This window comes from Uranotaenia lowii, chromosome 2 (assembly GCF_029784155.1).
Source record: "Uranotaenia lowii strain MFRU-FL chromosome 2, ASM2978415v1, whole genome shotgun sequence".
Classification (NCBI taxonomy): Eukaryota; Metazoa; Arthropoda; class Insecta; order Diptera; family Culicidae; genus Uranotaenia; species Uranotaenia lowii.
In genome coordinates this window covers 160,987,661-161,005,495 of record NC_073692.1, presented here as the reverse complement: position 1 = coordinate 161,005,495, position 17,835 = coordinate 160,987,661, and the positions used below count along the sequence as shown (strand labels likewise).

The window sequence follows — 17,835 nt, the reverse complement described above, 5'->3', positions numbered from 1 at the left end:
GCTTATGTGACTTTTACAGTGAAAAAATTATGCTTATAAATAATAAATAAACTGGAACTCTTTTCACAAACCAGAAATTTGAAGCTTAAGAACATTCCATAAAAAATCAGTGAATACCTACATTGTACATATACAAAAATGGATTTCTTTGCATAAAATGTAAGCTGAATTGCCTAATGAGAGTTTTTTTAGTTTAGTCATGACATTCAGTCGCAAATATGGTAATTATCAAGAAAAAATGTTGACAATTTTAAAACAAAACAAAAAACGCTTGTAATGTTGATAATTTTTTCATCATTGGTTTAATTTTTGTTTCAATAAATGTTGTTTTAACGTCTTTGTATCGTTCGCACTTTTTTACCAACGCAAGGACATTGAAAAGTTTAAACTTTTTTCGATGTTTACACCTGAATTTGAAAGCATAGACGGCGTTGGTTCGGAAGGCAGATGTTATATTAACTGAAATATGCTTCCATTATCGATTTATAGAACTAGGTTCCATAGGTTCCATCTACTTGATCAGCTTAGGACTTTTAATATTATCATTGAAATGATGAGGGGGTTTCATACTATAAACAAATAGCTTCTCTGAACCAAATACTTTCTAATGCCAAATTTGGTTACCTTTGCTCGTTTAGTTCTCGATAGTTGCTAAAAGATGTATTGTAGCTGGTTGGGGAGCTAATATCCTTAATATTGTCCCGCTGGCGGAAGGGGCCTCAAAATCGTCATAGAAAGTTTTATAGTATCTAATTATTGTACCATGCTAAATTTGGTTCCATTTTCTTGATAAGTTCTCTAAAAATAAAAAAATGGCGCGTTGTCTCTTCTACCATCTTCTATCATCCCAATGCAGAGCTTTCTGTTATTCAAGAACCCTCTCATGCCAAAATTGGCTTCATTTGCTCGGTTAGTTCACACAGTAATGCAACACATCTCCTCCTAATTTAACTAACATTAAATGATTTCTCATACCCAAAAATCTTCCTTGGTTGACTATTTATCTGTTGAGTTATGACCAAAACGTATGAAAGATCCTTTCTTCACTTCCTATCTTTCCAAAAGGGAGAGGGGTTTCATTCCATTAAATACAGCTTTCTGATATTCAAATACCCTCCCATGCCTTCCAATTGGTTCTGGTTGCTTGATTATAGTTATTATAGACTATAGTTCAACAGTTATATATCCCCTCCCTTTTCAAAATTGACATGGGATTTTAAAACAATATTTTATCTGAATATGGCAAAACTAGTACAATAATACAATAAATCACATCATGATTAAATAAAATTTGTTTCTGTAGAAAGCTTGATGAACATTGCTTCATAATAAAATGGATTATGTCATATTTCATATTATTTTGTATGGGAGCCCCCTGTCCTTCAAGTCGGAGTGGGTGGAAAGTATTATAGAATATATCTCCGACCAGAAAAACTTTTTATATGGAAGAAGAATTTGATATCTGTTTTGGCCTTCAAATCTAATTGATTTTTACCAAAACCTATAGCAGCCACACTACACTCACTTTGATACATTTTTTTTTCTAAGCTGAACCTTGTGGTTTTGAATCGATCACCCCGCAAATTTAATCAAATATCCTAACCGATGCAATTCGCGTCTGTGATTGTTCCTCGACGGCTGTCAAACAAAGCGCTACAATCTACACACACCAAGCCCAATTAATTTATTTATCAAAGGCCATTTCCGTATTCCAATCGAATCCACTGACTGAATGAGAAACCGAGATCAGTGCCTAGTACCTTCACATGCATATGTAGCTTTCTGTAGCTCTAATCAAACGGCAAACATTCATATATCACTGGATGTATGTCCCAGAGAACTGTTGATAGTGATTTATGTAGGCATTGATTGGATATCGTTGGCACGAGGCGGCAAAAGTGCAGGGGTGGGCCAGAAGGCACTTCACTCGGTACCTTTCACTATATTCTGTTTCGCGAGATTGGAGCCTGTTTCTGTTTGCCATTAGAGGCGCTCTCGACACAACGCAAATCAACTCGAGTCCGGAACCGGAAACTGGTACTGAATGCCGCATGCAGCACACATCAGTCAACCCTTCACTAATCAGGAGCAGCTGAATCGGAACCGACGTAAAATGTCACTGAGCGAATACAATGAACTTTTTTCTACGGTGGAAAGATTTTAATCGGTCAATTCTTGATTTGAAGAGTCTCTAGGTTTTTAAAGTCTGATGAACTAGTTTTATAAGCAGGATCATAAGGAACAAAAGTGAACAAATGTAAAATATATTTGGATTTTTACTCCCAAAGTTTAAAAATATTCCATTCTTGTCCATGTGAAAGCGTCAGTTTTTTTCCCTAAATGAATGAGGTATGGATACGCGTGATTTGATTTGAAGTTTGGTGTAGAAAACTGTAAATTTTATTTCGATGTTTTGGAAAAGAATTATCTTTTTGCTATCTCAGTAAAGCCTCCAACTTGTTATGAAAAAAAAATCATGTTTATTTTCTAAATTAATTAAAGAAAGCAAATCGGTTTATTTTCAAACCGTTAGTATGACAAGTTCTGTATTGGAATTCGTTTTGCGCATAAATTCTTTTAATCTCTTACGGTATTTTTTATATTTTGAACTGAAATTTCAAATGTGAGCCTTCGAGTGTATTTCTGTTTAATTTTTTTAAGTTTCCTTCATTTTCTATTTAGTTTAAACCGAAAACAATAAATTACTTTTACATAGTTTGATGTCATCAAACTCTTTTTTTAAAGTTATCGTTGGAAACTTTAATCAAACGAATTGTTTTTCCCTTGGACCTTTGCTCATCATTTTTTTTATTTTAGTTTTATATCGGTGTCGAATTTGTCATCTTTTTCGCTCTCACAAAATCTATTACCGTTTTTTTATTTCAATTTGAGAAGACCTTCAGTATACGCTTTTTTTTTAAGTCTAAAAGGGTCAACATTTTTCAAATATACTTTTAATTTGAAATTATTTCAAAATATCCAATGTAAATTTCATATTTTTAGGTTCATTCAATGTGAAATTGCTTATCTTGATAAATTAAAACAAATGCTTCGTTGGAATCAGACTATGTTCAACAACTTTTATCCGAATCAAATTCAAAAATTTAAACAAGAAAATTTTTGCCAGTGAAAACTTATGTACGAGAGCCCGTTCATACAAAAATGATTAAACAATTTTAATACAACAAATCATCTCAATCTGGAAATACTTTGGGCCCATCCACATGTGCGAGAGAATCACAATCATTATATATTTTTTTCAACACTTTCTCAAAACATTTTAGCGTGTGGAAAAAGTTAACCACCCTTGAACAATTAGTTTTTGAAAGGGTTTTAGTTGATTCTACAAAAACATAAGAGTGGCAGCCAAATGAGTTCTGTCAAATTTCGCAAACCGGCGTTTAGAAGATTGGCCAAAAAAACTGACCTGTGCAAAATTTCAGCCCAATCAGACTTGATTCACGGGTGCCTAAAGGTGCTTAAAGTTTCGGGTTTTTGACTCTCAAAAACCACCCAAAGAGGGACTAAAGGAAATCGGAAGAATCGAAATTTTTATTTTGATGCGAAATGACTCAAAAATCCAAAAAAAGTCCCAATCTCGTGTTAACTAGGAAATTTTTGTTTTGTTTTCAAAAATCGACTTCAAAATTTCAAAAATTACGTAAGGGGAGACGAAAGGAAGTTCGGAAAATCGAAATTTTATTTTTTATGCCAAGCTATTTAAAAGTTCATTAAAAGTCGAGATCTGGTGATATCTTTTTTGACAAAAATCGACTTATGAGATTTAGTCCGTTTTTCGAAAAACGACAGGTTTTCAAAGCAAGCATTTATAGGTCAATGGGGATGTTTTATCAAAAGATACATGAAATATCAAAAATCATAAAGAGCACAATTATAAGACCATTCATTTGTATCTTCTGGAGACTTGGAAACTGTACACTGTTAAAGGTTGAAACACTTTTTGTGAGAAATTGAACAAACTTTCCCTTTTGGATCATCAAATTGTTGCACTTTTGGAGCTTCTAAAGAAAACCGTAAGTAATTTTTCTTATCCTCTTGCTAGAACTTGTGAAAAAGAATTTGTGAAAAGACACTTCTAAAAAATGTGTCATGAACTTTCGGAACGACAAAGTAACTTGTTGATAACTTCCTTATATGAAATGGTTTTACATTAATACATTAAATTTTAAGAAGAACTCAGAGCCATAGGAAGAACTGCCTTATGAGGGAAGGAGGGGTTCTGGTGCCATCATTTTTCCATAACATTTTTGTTTCAAAAAATTCCATAACATTTTTGCTTATAAAATGCAAACATAAATAATAGTAAAAAAGAAAGATAAATGAGAGTATCTCATTATTTGCGTTTAAATTCTTTTTTCATTAATTATCTTTCGAAAATAAGTCCAAAAAGTTTCCAGTTTTTTGAAGCTTTATAAATATGAAATATAAACTTATTGTCAGCTGAATTTATCTGAAACTTTCATTAAATTATTATACTAATAATTATCCTAAATTATTTTTTTCACTATTAAAATTCTAAGAAAAAATATAAATAAAGATTTTTCTTAGAACGCAATCTTGAAAATGAGTTCAGATCTTATTTTATAATAGCGAATAACTCCGATTTGTGTTATTTATGAAATTTTGAGTTTTAATTCCGAAAAGGAATTCGGCATTTAGAATCTGAATGAATATTCTGAATTCTTTATTTTAATTCCATTTATTAGAATCAAAAATTTCCAATATGACTAACAAAAAAGGGAATTAAATAAGGAAATCCTTAACCAGAAATCTCTTATTTGAATTTTTTATCTTTGATTTTCTATTTGAATTCTATTTTCAATAAAATATTGGAAAACAACAAGTGAATCTGAATTAAAATTCCGATTGAATTCAATTCTGGATCACCATCATGGAATTTTTTCAAAACTCAACTCTGAATAAGATATAAGAGTAAAAATTTCAAACCCAGATCATGGAAAGTGTTCAGGTATCAGGTATCAGAATGGGGGTAGGCTTAATGGCAGCACGTTATCCAAACATACGGGAAAATTGTGCCTAGCCTTTTTTTTATCCAAGATTTCATCATTTACCTGAGAAACCTGAAAAACCTATAAAAGGAAGAAATAAATTCAATCTATGTAAGATGGCATAAAGCCTTTCCACTAGGGATTATTAGCATTAAAGCTCTTTTCTACATTCGGTAAGGAATGATAGAATGTTTTTTAGGTTTAATTTCTTAAACTCAGATTCGCTTAAAGCGTAAGATCCCAGAGTACGAAAACGTAGTCTGGCAAATGAGGGACAGTTACATATAAGATGGAAGGGATCTTCCACATCTGATTCACAACTACCACATACTGGAGATTCAGCACGCTGAATGTTGTGCATGTGATAGTTGAGTTTACAATGACCGGAGAGTGCTCTGATCAAGATGCTGCAATGAGATTTATTTAAAGTTAATAAGTAACTCGATATGATTGGAGATGGTTTTTCTAAAAATAATTTAGTTTGACGACAGGTGTCCAACTCTTCCCAGTATCGTTCATGCTGGTTAGAGGACCAAGTTTGAATTTGGTTTCTGAACCAACATGGTGATATTGGGACAGCCGGCTCTGGTCCGTAAAATTCCTTTTCCGACCCAGCTCTAGCGAGTTCGTCGGCGCATTCGTTTCCAAAAATTCCCTTATGTCCGGATACCCATAGAAGGTTTAATCCATTGCCTTCAGCAAGTTCTTCGATTGCTTTCCGGCATGCGATTACCAGTTTTGATCTAGAACTGGAAGCACTGAGTGATTTGATAGCTGCTTGGCTATCTGAACAGAAATAAATTGTTCTGAACATAATCTTCTTTTGAAGTGCAATTTGCACTCCATACATAATAGCATATAGCTCAGCCTGAAAGACTGTACAATATTTTCCTAGAGGTTGAGCATATTCTATGTTCAACTCGTGACAGTAAATTCCTGCACCTGCACGGCCGTTTGATAATGAACCGTCAGTATAGAATACAATATGAGAGGACATTTGGTCCTCTACGAAACCTGATAACCATTCTTGAGGAGAAGGAAATTTGACTTTGAACCCCATGTAGGGAAAACTACTCGAGAGTGTTAAATCGTTTGGCGCTAGATTAAACTTGTTTAATCTAACTAATTCAGGCCACACATTTGTATGACTCGATGATCTTTCGATATTTCCTGACAGCCAGAGACCAACTGCCTGTAGACGAAAAGCACATGAGAAGGCTTCCTGTTTTAGGAACAAGTGTAGAGGTTTGATAGAAAACAGAGCCTCTAGTGCTGCAGTAGGAGTTGTAGTGAACGATCCGGACATCCCCAAAAGACACATTCTTTGAAGGTGATTTAGTTTAGTCCGAACTGTTGCAACTTCTCCTTTCTGCCACCACACTAGACACCCATAGGCCAGAATTGGTCTTACTATTGTGGAGTAAATCCAGTGAATATGTTTGGGTTTGAGTCCCCAGTTTTTTCCGATTGCACGTCGGCATTGTCCGAAGGCCATGCATGCTTTTTTGCCTTTCTAACAGAAAGGTTTGGTTATCGGTCGATTTGAGAGATCATTAATTATGGGTCTTAGACATACCTTTATAGGTACCTATCGACTCAGCTCGACGAGTTCTGTTGATGTCCGTGGATTTGTATGTGCCATTTTAAAAATGTCAAGAACGTTTTTGCGAAACTGGGCTGCACAATTAAAATGATTTTAGTCTTAAAAGAATGCATTTTTTTTTCTACACAACCCTTTCAAAAACGGGAAAAAAACAAAATAGTTGAAACCGTTTTCTTTACCAAATACATATCATACTTATTATGGCATAAAAAAAAGTTGCTAGTGGCGCCTCGAAGCAGCAGCACCAGCAATCATTTATAAATTGAAGATAATCAAAATAAAAAAACAATATTTTTATTAACTCGAGAATTGAACCAAAACCCTTCAGATCCAAAGTTGCAAGCGCTATCCAATAAACCATCGGCACGCTTGATTGAAAGCGGCTCAAACTCAAATAGGTAAAAGGCATTACTAAGACGCACCGTGGTCTGGGCAGTTTCTCAGTCTGCTGGGGCAAATACGGCAACAGTGTTTATATCTTACACTTCTTGCTTTTCAATGCAGCAAATGGCGGATGGGCGTTTCCTTCAGAGTCCGCCATGCCTATAGACATTATAATTTCATTTATGAAATTATAGTGTCTAAAGCCATGCCGGGTGTCAACAAAATGCAGAGCCGTACAGGAAACTGCGTTGGGGGGGAATTTATATGAAGATCTTATGACCCTCGTTTTTTTTTACTCGTGTTGAAGAATGAATTTATGTTTTTTTTTTCATTTCTACATACTCATACATAATTTAGATTCAATTTCAGATGCAGAATTCAGATTCAGTTTTCAAATTCAGGATACAGGTTTAGGAATCAGAATTCAGGATTCAAAATTCAGAATTCAAAATTCAGATTCAGAACTCATATTCAGATTCAGAATTTAGATTCAGAATTCAGATTCAGAATTCAGATTAAGAATTCAGATTCAGAATTCAGATTCAGAATTCAGATTCAGAATTCAGATTCAGAATTCAGATTCAGAATTCAGATTCAGAATTCAGATTCAGAATTCAGATTCAGAATTCAGATTCAGAATTCAGATTCAGAATTCAGATTCAGAATTCAGATTCAGAATTCAGATTCAGAATTCAGATTCAGAATTCAGATTCAGAATTCAGATTCAGAATTCAGATTCAGAATTCAGATTCAGAATTCAGATTCAGAATTCAGATTCAGAATTCAGATTCAGAATTCAGATTCAGAATTCAGATTCAGAATTCAGATTCAGAATTCAGATTCAGAATTCAGATTCAGAATTCAGATTCAGAATTCAGAATCAGAATTCAGATTCAGAATTCAGATTCAGAATTCAGATTCAGAATTTTTGTAAATTTATTTTCGGCATATCGGTGAAAAATTTAGATTCATGGAGAAAGAATATCAGAATTAAAAATTGATGAAGCTGGATGTTGCGAGGTAAAGTATGGTGTACGTTAATAAATTTTCCTTGCAAAAATGTTCTTTCGCTCTTTTCATCATCCGTAAAATTTCTCCTCACTTTATCAATTTTCAATTCTGGAATTGTTTCTCCAAGAATACCAATTTGCACAGTTTTTGATAAATTTGCGATGACTTAAAGATCATTACGCATGAAAACACGATTTTGTTTTGTGAAAACTTTTTTTCACAATTTTTCTGAAATTAAGTTTGCTGCATACTTTTAGGGGTAAAACCATACTATTAAAAGTTGTAAAATCCGAAATCATAAAAAAAAATTTGGATGAAAGAAATTTCAATGTTGAAAACCGTGTGATGCAAAACAATCAAAATGAGATTTACAAGATTAAGAATTCAGATTCAGAATTCAGATTCAGAATTCAGAATTCAGATTCAGAATTCAGATTCAGAATTCAGATTCAGAATTCAGATTCAGAATTCAGATTCAGAATTCAGATTCAGAATTCAGATTCAGAATTCAGATTCAGAATTCAGATTCAGAATTCAGATTCAGAATTCAGATTCAGAATTCAGATTCAGAATTCAGATTCAGAATTCAGATCCAGAATTCAGATTCAGAATTCATATTCAGAATTCAGATTCAGAATTCAGATTCAGAATTCCGATTCAGAATTCAGATTCAGAATTCAGATTCAGAATTCAGATTCAGAATTCAGATTCAGAATTCAGATTCAGAATTCAGATTCAGAATTCAGATTCAGAATTCAGATTCAGAATTTAGATTCAGAATTCAGATTCAGAATTCAGATTCAGAATTCAGATTCAGAATTCAGATTCAGAATTCAGATTCAGAATTAAGATTCAGAATTCAGATTCAGAATTCAGAATTCAGATTCAGAATTCAGATTCAGAATTCAGATTCAGAACTCAGATTCAGAATTCAGATTCAGAATTCAGATTCAGAATTCAGATTCAGAATACAGATTTAGAATTCAAATTCAGAGTTCAGATTCAGAATTCAGATTGAGAATTCAGATTTAGAATTCTGATTAAGAATTTGGATTAAAGATCAACCTGGAATTTGAAATTGGAACTTATATTCAAATATTAGACTAAGTGTTGTAACTCAAAATTCAAACTTTAGAATCAGAATAAGATTTCAGATTTAGTTTACAGAATGAGATTAATCATTTAATAGTCATATTACTTTCCCCTCCTTTTGTGGGAATTTTTCCTCTATGCATGGTTGAGCTCTAAAAAAGGTATCATGCTAGGGCACGCGTCACGGCTATCCATCAATATTGTAGTTGGTTTTACTTATTCAGTAAAAAAAAGCATAAAAAAACAGTAAGATTCGAACCGTGACCAGCAACGTGAAAGTTCTGGTTGCTACCACGGCACCATTTCAGCGTGTTATAAATCTTGGAAATTCTACTGTTTAAATACCATTCTTTCCATACATAAAATGAGCTCCTTACATACCAGTTCGCTTTTCCCCAAAAAAACGTATCAGGCATCATTTTTTTATATTGAGATTGGAATTTTTCGTGTTTGAATATCTGAAATCATACTTATATGATTCAGAGGGAAGGAATCTATCATGTATATTCTATATTATTTTATATATTTCCAAATATAATTTAAACTCTGTTAGAAAGGCTCCAATCCACTGTTAAGTGTATTAAATCGGGTTTTGATTCTGAATTCGATGTGATCAGACCAGTTTAATTTGGAGTCAAGAATGACACCCAAATATTTAACTTGATCAGACACGGTGATTTCGGAACCATAAAACAGCAGAGGGCGCACCCCGCGGGTGATACGTTTTTTAGTAAATAATACAATATTAGTTTTTAGAGGATTAACTGACAGTTCTACATGAGAACACCATCGTTCAACAGAGCGCAGAGCTTGTTGCATTATATCAAATAATGTGCTTATGCACAAACCTCTTACCAGCAGAAGATAATCATCTGCGAATCCATAGGTTGGTATTCCACGGTCATTGAGTTTTCTCAACAAGCCGTCTGCAACTAGGTTCCACAAAAGAGGTGATAGTACACCTCCCTGTGGGCAACCACGTGTGCTAACTTTTGTTATTGAAGCCTGTCTTAAAGACGAATGAAGATTCCTGTTACCTAGCATTGCGCTAATCCAGTTAGTTATAACACTAGGCACTCCATGAAGTAGTGCCGCATCCATTAACGATGTAAACGAGACATTATCAAATGCTCCTTCTATGTCTAGAAATGCTCCTAGACATGATTCTTTCTGTGAAAAACTATTTTCAATATTATGTACTACGTTGTGCAGAAGAGTTAATGTTGATTTTCCTGTTTGGTATGCATGTTGTGTCGCATTAAGCGGATGTTGGACAAGGCATTCTTGCCTGATATGATGATCAATTAAACGTTCAAGTGCTTTTAATAGAAATGAACTTAGACTAATAGGACGAAAGCTTTTGGCTTCGTCGTATGATGATCGTCCCCCTTTAGGGATGAATTTCACGGCTATCTGCCGCCAAAGTTTAGGAATATATCCATGAGCAAAACTGCTTATCATTATTTTTCTTAATATGTGTTTGAAATGATCGAAACCTTTTTGAAGCAAAACTGGAAATAAACCGTCACTTCCAGGAGATTTGTATTGAGCAAAACCATCGATTGCCCATTTGATCGATTCTGTAGTAACTATTTTCCGAGAAAAATGCAAGGAATCTAGACTTCCAGAAAAGAACTCAGGCTCTATCGATGAATCTTGATCAACACATCCTGGAAAGTGAGTATTGAATAGACAACTTAATGTTTCTTCGTCGTTTGATGTATAATCACCACTAGGGGTTTTAAGGTATGAAACCTGATAATCTTTTGATTTGGCTAAGACTTTATTTAACCTACTTGCTTCGTGCAAGCCTGAAATGTTTGTGCAGTAGCTCTGCCAACTTGAGCGTTCGGCAGCTCTTGTTGCTTTCCGGTAAGCTCTGCGAGCCAACTTGAAAGCATCAAAACCTTCCGTGCGCCTTCGGTTCCAAGAGCGTCTGCAGTTTTTTCGTAATTTACTGAGATTTGAGTTCCACCATGGTGTACTGTTTTTGTTGAATTTCAACGTTCGTAAGGGACACGCTTCTTCATAAGAATTTAAAATAATTTCGGTGGTTTTTGCAACCACTTCATCCAACTCAGAAGGAGTAGTAATTTCAGGTGTATATCCATGAAATTTAGTAGCAAGATGCTCCAAATATAGGTCCCAATTAGTTGTTCTTGGGTTTCTGAATGTAATTGTTTCTAAAAACTCACCTGAGTGTTCAAAATAGATAAACCTGTGGTCAGAAATCGATTCTTCGTTAGGCACATGCCAATTTGAAATTTCCTGAGAAATTGTTCTAGAACAAAGTGTGATGTCAATCACCTCTTCTCTGTCACACCTAACAAAAGTTGGTTTATTTCCTACATTTAGAATTTCTAAATCAGTGCTGCTTAAATATTCCATAAAATTTAAGCCTCTCAGATTGATATCTGAGCTACCCCATACAAAATGATGGGCATTGGCATCACAGCCAATTACAAGCGGTATATTTTGTGATTCACAGAATGAAATGACATTTTTTAAATCATCCGTAGGGGATGATTGTTCATATGGTGAGTATGCTGAACAGTAGACGTATTTTCTATCAGGCAGCGAAACCTGAACGACGCAAATATCTCTTTTTGTTAGATTGGGTATAAGTGTTGCATTTAAAGAATTGTTTATCAATATACATGCACGAGGCATTATTCGGGCATTAGTCATTCCAATTACACTGAACACAGTAAAGTTTGGTTTGAGCAAATTCCCTAAGTAAAAAGTTCCATTTCGGAAATAAGGTTCTTGGACCAAGGCAATTGATGCAGTTCCATTAAGGATTAAACGACATAAGTTCAGTGTAGCGGTTCTTTTGTGCTGCAGATTTATCTGTGCAACCTTAATAGAAAGCATTTCTATCAAAGAATTCCACACATATTTCCATCACACACAAGAACCTCTGCACCTTCATATCGACGCATGAAGCGGGGTATCCCATACAGGATGAAAATTTTAAAATCGTGTGTATAATCTGAATCCCACGAGTTGCCAGGAAAAATACGGCCCTTTGCACCAGTGCCTGGCTATAGTGCAGACCTTAACAACGTTCTGCTTAAGATAGGATTATTATACACCCTCCTACCCCCACTTTGGGGCCCGCAGGCACAGAACCACCTTGAAGCGGGTGTTTACAAAATTTAGGAGAATACAACTCGAGCATGTGCATTAATAGCAATAAGCACAATTGGTGAATCCTCCCTGAAGAAACTTGGCTTGAAACCAAGCCAAGGTTCCCCCCTCCCAATGTGATAGTCGCATTTGAAGAATGACTAACGCATATGGGAAGTACTGGATAAGTCGCCTTTTACGACGTGGACCAGTATCCCAGTGGTAGTATTCTATAAGCCGCCACCACACAGCCACATTCGGCATTTAGAATCTGAATGAATATTCTGAATTCTTTATTTTAATTCCATTTATTAGAATCAAAAATTTCCAATATGACTAACAAAAAAGGGAATTAAATAAGGAAATCCTTAACCAGAAATCTCTTATTTGAATTTTTTATCTTTGATTTTCTATTTGAATTCTATTTTCAATAAAATATTGGAAAACAACAAGTGAATCTGAATTAAAATTCCGATTGAATTCAATTCTGGATCACCATCATGGAATTTTTTCAAAACTCAACTCTGAATAAGATATAAGAGTAAAAATTTCAAACCCAGATCATGGAAAGTGTTAGTTATTTTAAATATTTTCTTTTAATATTCCGGAATTATGAGTTTTGAACACGGAAAATATTTGCTTCAAATGCAAAACCAATATTGGAATCAGGATTATGTCGCAATAATGAACCGAAATTAATATCCAGAATTTTAAACTGGATACAGTTTCTAAAATCCGAACACAGGAAACAAATTTTGATTTAAAATAAAATTTGGATCGAGAACATCGAAAAAGATGATTCAAATTTAAGCTTACCATATATTTTTACGCTCTCACCTAAAATTTGGGTATCCAGGAAAGTTTGGTAATTCTTCAAAACTCTAAACATTGCTTTTTCCACATCGAAACCCTTCAGTCAGATTATTTCGATAAACTTCGCTTGAAAACAATTTGGACGCCAAATATATAATTGTGATCACTTAATTTGAATTTTTATTAGATTCTGCAAAGAAATTCAAAACATTCGGGAAAAATTCCGGCAATCTGGCAACCTTTGTGAGTATAATCTCATTAAAAATCAATATTCGGGACTAAGGACTGTACTCAAAATTCATGCATCAACAACTTTTGTAAATATCTTTTGAAAGCGTTTTTCGAGTACATATTTGAAAGCAATAAGTGATAAATTCTTTGAAAAACTGAATGACATCTAAGGAGTGTAGTAAAAAAAAATACAATACCTGGTTTTGTGATACTTTTTGAATGCATGGATGGAATTGATGAAATTTTTATTGAAGCTGCCGTCCGTAGAAAAAAAATCGATCAAAATTTTTAAGAACAAAGTGCGCCATCTGAAATTGATGTATATGAGAGAGTAGGGAATCATGGGCCTCTTTTACTTTGTCCCATAATTTTTTTTATCATAAACGATAAAATAAAAAAAAGAAAAAAATGGAATGGTTTTCTACATTTTTGAGGTATCATTAAGTAAATTTTTTAAATTTTTTAAATTTATTTTCCTCAAGTTCTGACTGTTTAAAAAAAGCTATATTTTTTGGATTTTGAAAAATGGTTGGGAATCATGGGCCGCCAAATCCCAATCGACCAAATAACATGCAAAGTTTATGAGTTGACTTCAAACTGTTATTTCAAAATTCATTTCGTTATTTTAAAGTAATTTCAGATGATGGAATAAAAATGAGAGTTGTGTATGAACGAATAGATTCAAAAGCCTGGCTCGCGAACGTTTTGCAAAATTCCTTAAATAGGATGGACAAAATATTTTTCATAACTCTTCACTTGACATATGTAAAATTGACAGATAAGTAAAACGTATTTCAAGTTCTGAATGTGTATAAAAACATTAAAATATAGGTGGCCTATTGATGATTCCCCACAAGCTTTGATTTTCAAATTGGTTGCGTTTGTGTGACTTATTGCTGTTTTTGCATAAAAAATTCGTGAGACTATTTTGTTATGAACAATAGGTTCTCTATCGATGCAATTGGCGGGTGCTTTTTTAATTATAAGTAAATTTGTCTAGCTTTTTTAAGCTTGATAAATAAAAGAAGTATATGATGCGTATTTCAGTCAACAACATATATAATAATATGCTTACGCATAGCGACGACGGTGACAGTTGGATTGAGATTTTTATCTCAACACATCTGAGATATTCAGAGTGGCCCTCGTTACCTCACTCTCCACCAGCTTTTTTTTTTCAATCAAAGCTATTTTAGGTTACAATTTTTTTTTCCTGAAGCTTAACCCTCAAAATTATTCAAATTTTTTAATTTGGTCCCAGCTTTGACAAACATGGCCGATTTTCCTCCTTCGGCACAAAAACAACATATTTGACATTTAATCACTCTTCCACAGTTTCCGCGTAATGTCACGATCCAACCGAAACAGAAAATCAACTTTGTGGGACCAACGTAAGTGCTGTGCAAGGAAAACGCATTTGGAGGCAATCTTCTTCATTTGTTTAGCCTTTCATCGTGTCAATCCTTACGAAGCAATTTCAGATTTGCATCGTCCACTTATCGGTAGCCTCCTCAAGAAATAGGCATAAAATTTTTATATTTTTTCTCATTTTCGTAAAAAAAAAAGGAAATTAAATGCAGGTTATTTTATCTGAACATTTAGGGTCTCTTGCGTCAATAACTGTCTCGTTATTACAATATTTTCAAACGTTACGGTTTCGGATAAACTTGTATTTAATAAACCATATTTATTTGGAAGAAACAGAATATTTTTGAGAACAGGCCTTTGAAGAAAAGTTACAATTTGAAATTCCTCACTTTATATGATACTACAAGAACACTAATAATCTTTGAAAGTAATCAACGAAAAGTTTGAATTTCTGTTGAATGATGAAGGCTTCCCGAAACATTCATTGATCACAGAATAACAGCCTTGCTAATTTTCAATCTCCGGATGTTGACACGAGTAAGCTCCCCTTAATATATCTTTCATGAACAAATACTACAATGCAATGTGCCACGCGAGTCAGCAATTTGATACCGAACGATGTTGAATCAATATCTACAATAATAAACGGGACTTTGCTGGTGTTAATAACATGTGGAAATACTAGATTGACTTACGATAACAACACTGTTTTCTAAACAAATATACATTATCGACTTATCTGATTGCCATCATCAATCACCCGATTCACTATCCTAGCTAGATGAATCCGTCTCTCGAATCTCGGTCTCATTGCTCATCGTATCCTTTTCCCGATTGTCTCGTTTCAGGAGTGGCCGCTTCAGATCAAATACGTACAGCTGCGGGATGCCGGGCCTTACGAGTGCCAGGTTTCGACCCACCCACCCACATCGATATTTGTCCAGCTGGATGTTGTCGGTACGTATATTAACCCGAGCAACCCGGCCAAGCGCTGCTCAATCAGATGACCTTTGCCGTTGACATTCAGATAGAGCTGCCCCAAAATTTGTTTAGCACGCGAAATACTTTGTCATTGTGGGTTTTGTCAATACCATACGTTAGTTTGATATCGTGAATAGCTTTTGGAACTGAAAATGTTATCAACCCAATTTATTTTAAAATATGTTTGTTGGAGACTCTTGAAACAAAATCAATATGAAACTTTTTAAAGTATACTATAGTGTTTAAAAAAATGGAATCTTTTCTAATATCTTAAAGAAAAAAAAATTTGGTATGTATATCTAATTGAATCACACACAACTGGTTAAGTTTACTACGAATAAGGTATAATTAAGTTCATCATTATTCTTCTTCGACTAATGCAGACATTTGACAAAATTTAGTCTTAAAGGCCCGGCAATTTGGATTTGGAAAAGCGGAAGCCTAACTGAATATTTTTCGTGAATTTTGTACTAATTAAACATGAAAAAGAAATTTATTTTGATTTTTTAAATAAACGATTTCACCGATGTACACGCGTTTTCCCTTCACCAAATTTTGACCGTATCACCCTTTATCAAGCAGGATTCAAAATTACGCAAGAAACGAACCATTGTGGAGGATGATAGCACTTTACAACGCATAAGTAGAAGAAATCAACTTGAATATGCCCAGAAACCAAATAAAAGTAGTATTAAGAAGTTTTTTACTACAAATTAAAATGTGGACGATGTTTTCTAGTTCAGATTCCGGTGAAAAGCTTAGCTTAGGATAATTAATAAATAAATAAATTTAGGAAAATGACGATAGTTGTTCATTTTTATTCACCTGAATAAGCTTTTTTCCATCATCTTCAATGAAGTTTAAATCTACCAAATCAATACTCAAAACAAAGGTACTCAAATGATTTTCCTTTGATTTATGATTTGAAATTATAAAATAAGTCTTTTAAATATTAAGACGTTTTCATTGATGAAATTTCCTTCATGAACTTAAAAAATATCTTCTTTATTCTATATTTTGTTTGAGTTTCAAACAAATTAAACAAGTTTTGAAGTACAGATGGGAGCCTTCAAATCTTAGTTTTAAATAACGAAAACATAGTCTCTACCTTTTGTATATTCAAAGGCCCAATATTTTAATTAACGGCTACAAAATATTTTAAGCTTGAAATTTTTAACTTTAAACTATTAACCTATTAAAATATTCACTTATTTTAATTATTTTAATCTAATTTTTTGACTTGTTTCTGATTTTGTAATTAATCTTTAAAATATTCGAAAAACTTTTAGAAGCAGCAACTCCAATATAATGTTTTAATGCGCAATGACTAAATAAGTATTTGCTTGTTTCGTTCTTTTATTATTTTCATCAAAACTTATAATTCCTTATTTTTACTGTTATCAATTTCTTATTGATCATTTGAGAAATCACCCATACTGCAACTTTGTCAGCACTTAATAGCTTTCAATTATAAGATGACAATGTTGTATTATTGATCTATTAAGTTATTATTGTGAACTTAAAAATCGAACTTTTCTAGCCTTTTTTTATAACTTCATCAAATTAATTTAAATCATCAACTGAGTGTTCAGAATAAATTCTCTTTAGTTCAAAATGCAAACATTAAAGAATTCACATTGTAAATCGTGATTAAGTTTTTTTTTTTCATATTCAATATATTCCTTTAAAAAAAAAGATAAGTTTTACATAATTCTAGAAGGAAATTGTGTAAATAAAATCGATCAACTATTTTTAAAACTTATTTTAACTTTTGTTTGCGGTTAACAAAAAGGCCAATAAGCCGGTAAGAGTACCTTCACAACTACTAAACCGATTTCCATAAAGTATACAATTTTAGAATCGTCCACATGTTCACTATCTATCTATGAAGAAAAAATAATAATAATTTAAATGGCGTCTGAAAATTGATCCGAAAGACAAAATGGCCAAAAAAGATGGAATTTTGGAAAAAAGATCGTGGACATCCTGGGTAGAATGATGAAAATTCTTTATGTTAGCTATGTTGACGCAGATTCAAAGATTAATTTAAAGCAATAAAATTTTTTTCTTATGTCATATGTAATGAATGAGGAGAAATTGAAAATCAATTATTTTCTTCATGAAAACCGTTGTATTTTTAACTGAGTGATTAATTTATATGTATAAAACTGTTCCGATTTATAAAAAAAATGA

At 33.3% G+C, this 17,835-nt stretch overlaps 1 protein-coding gene across 1 annotated transcript in view; it reads left to right on the top strand.

Annotated features, from left to right (window-relative positions):
- The window catches only part of LOC129749570 (serine-rich adhesin for platelets-like), a 394,154-nt gene that overhangs the window by 353,026 nt on the left and 23,293 nt on the right, over nt 1-17,835 (top strand). The window contains exon 5 of the mRNA XM_055744590.1: nt 15,510-15,618. Coding sequence (XP_055600565.1) covers nt 15,510-15,618 — 109 coding nt within the window. The remainder of the gene's footprint in view (nt 1-15,509; nt 15,619-17,835) is intronic.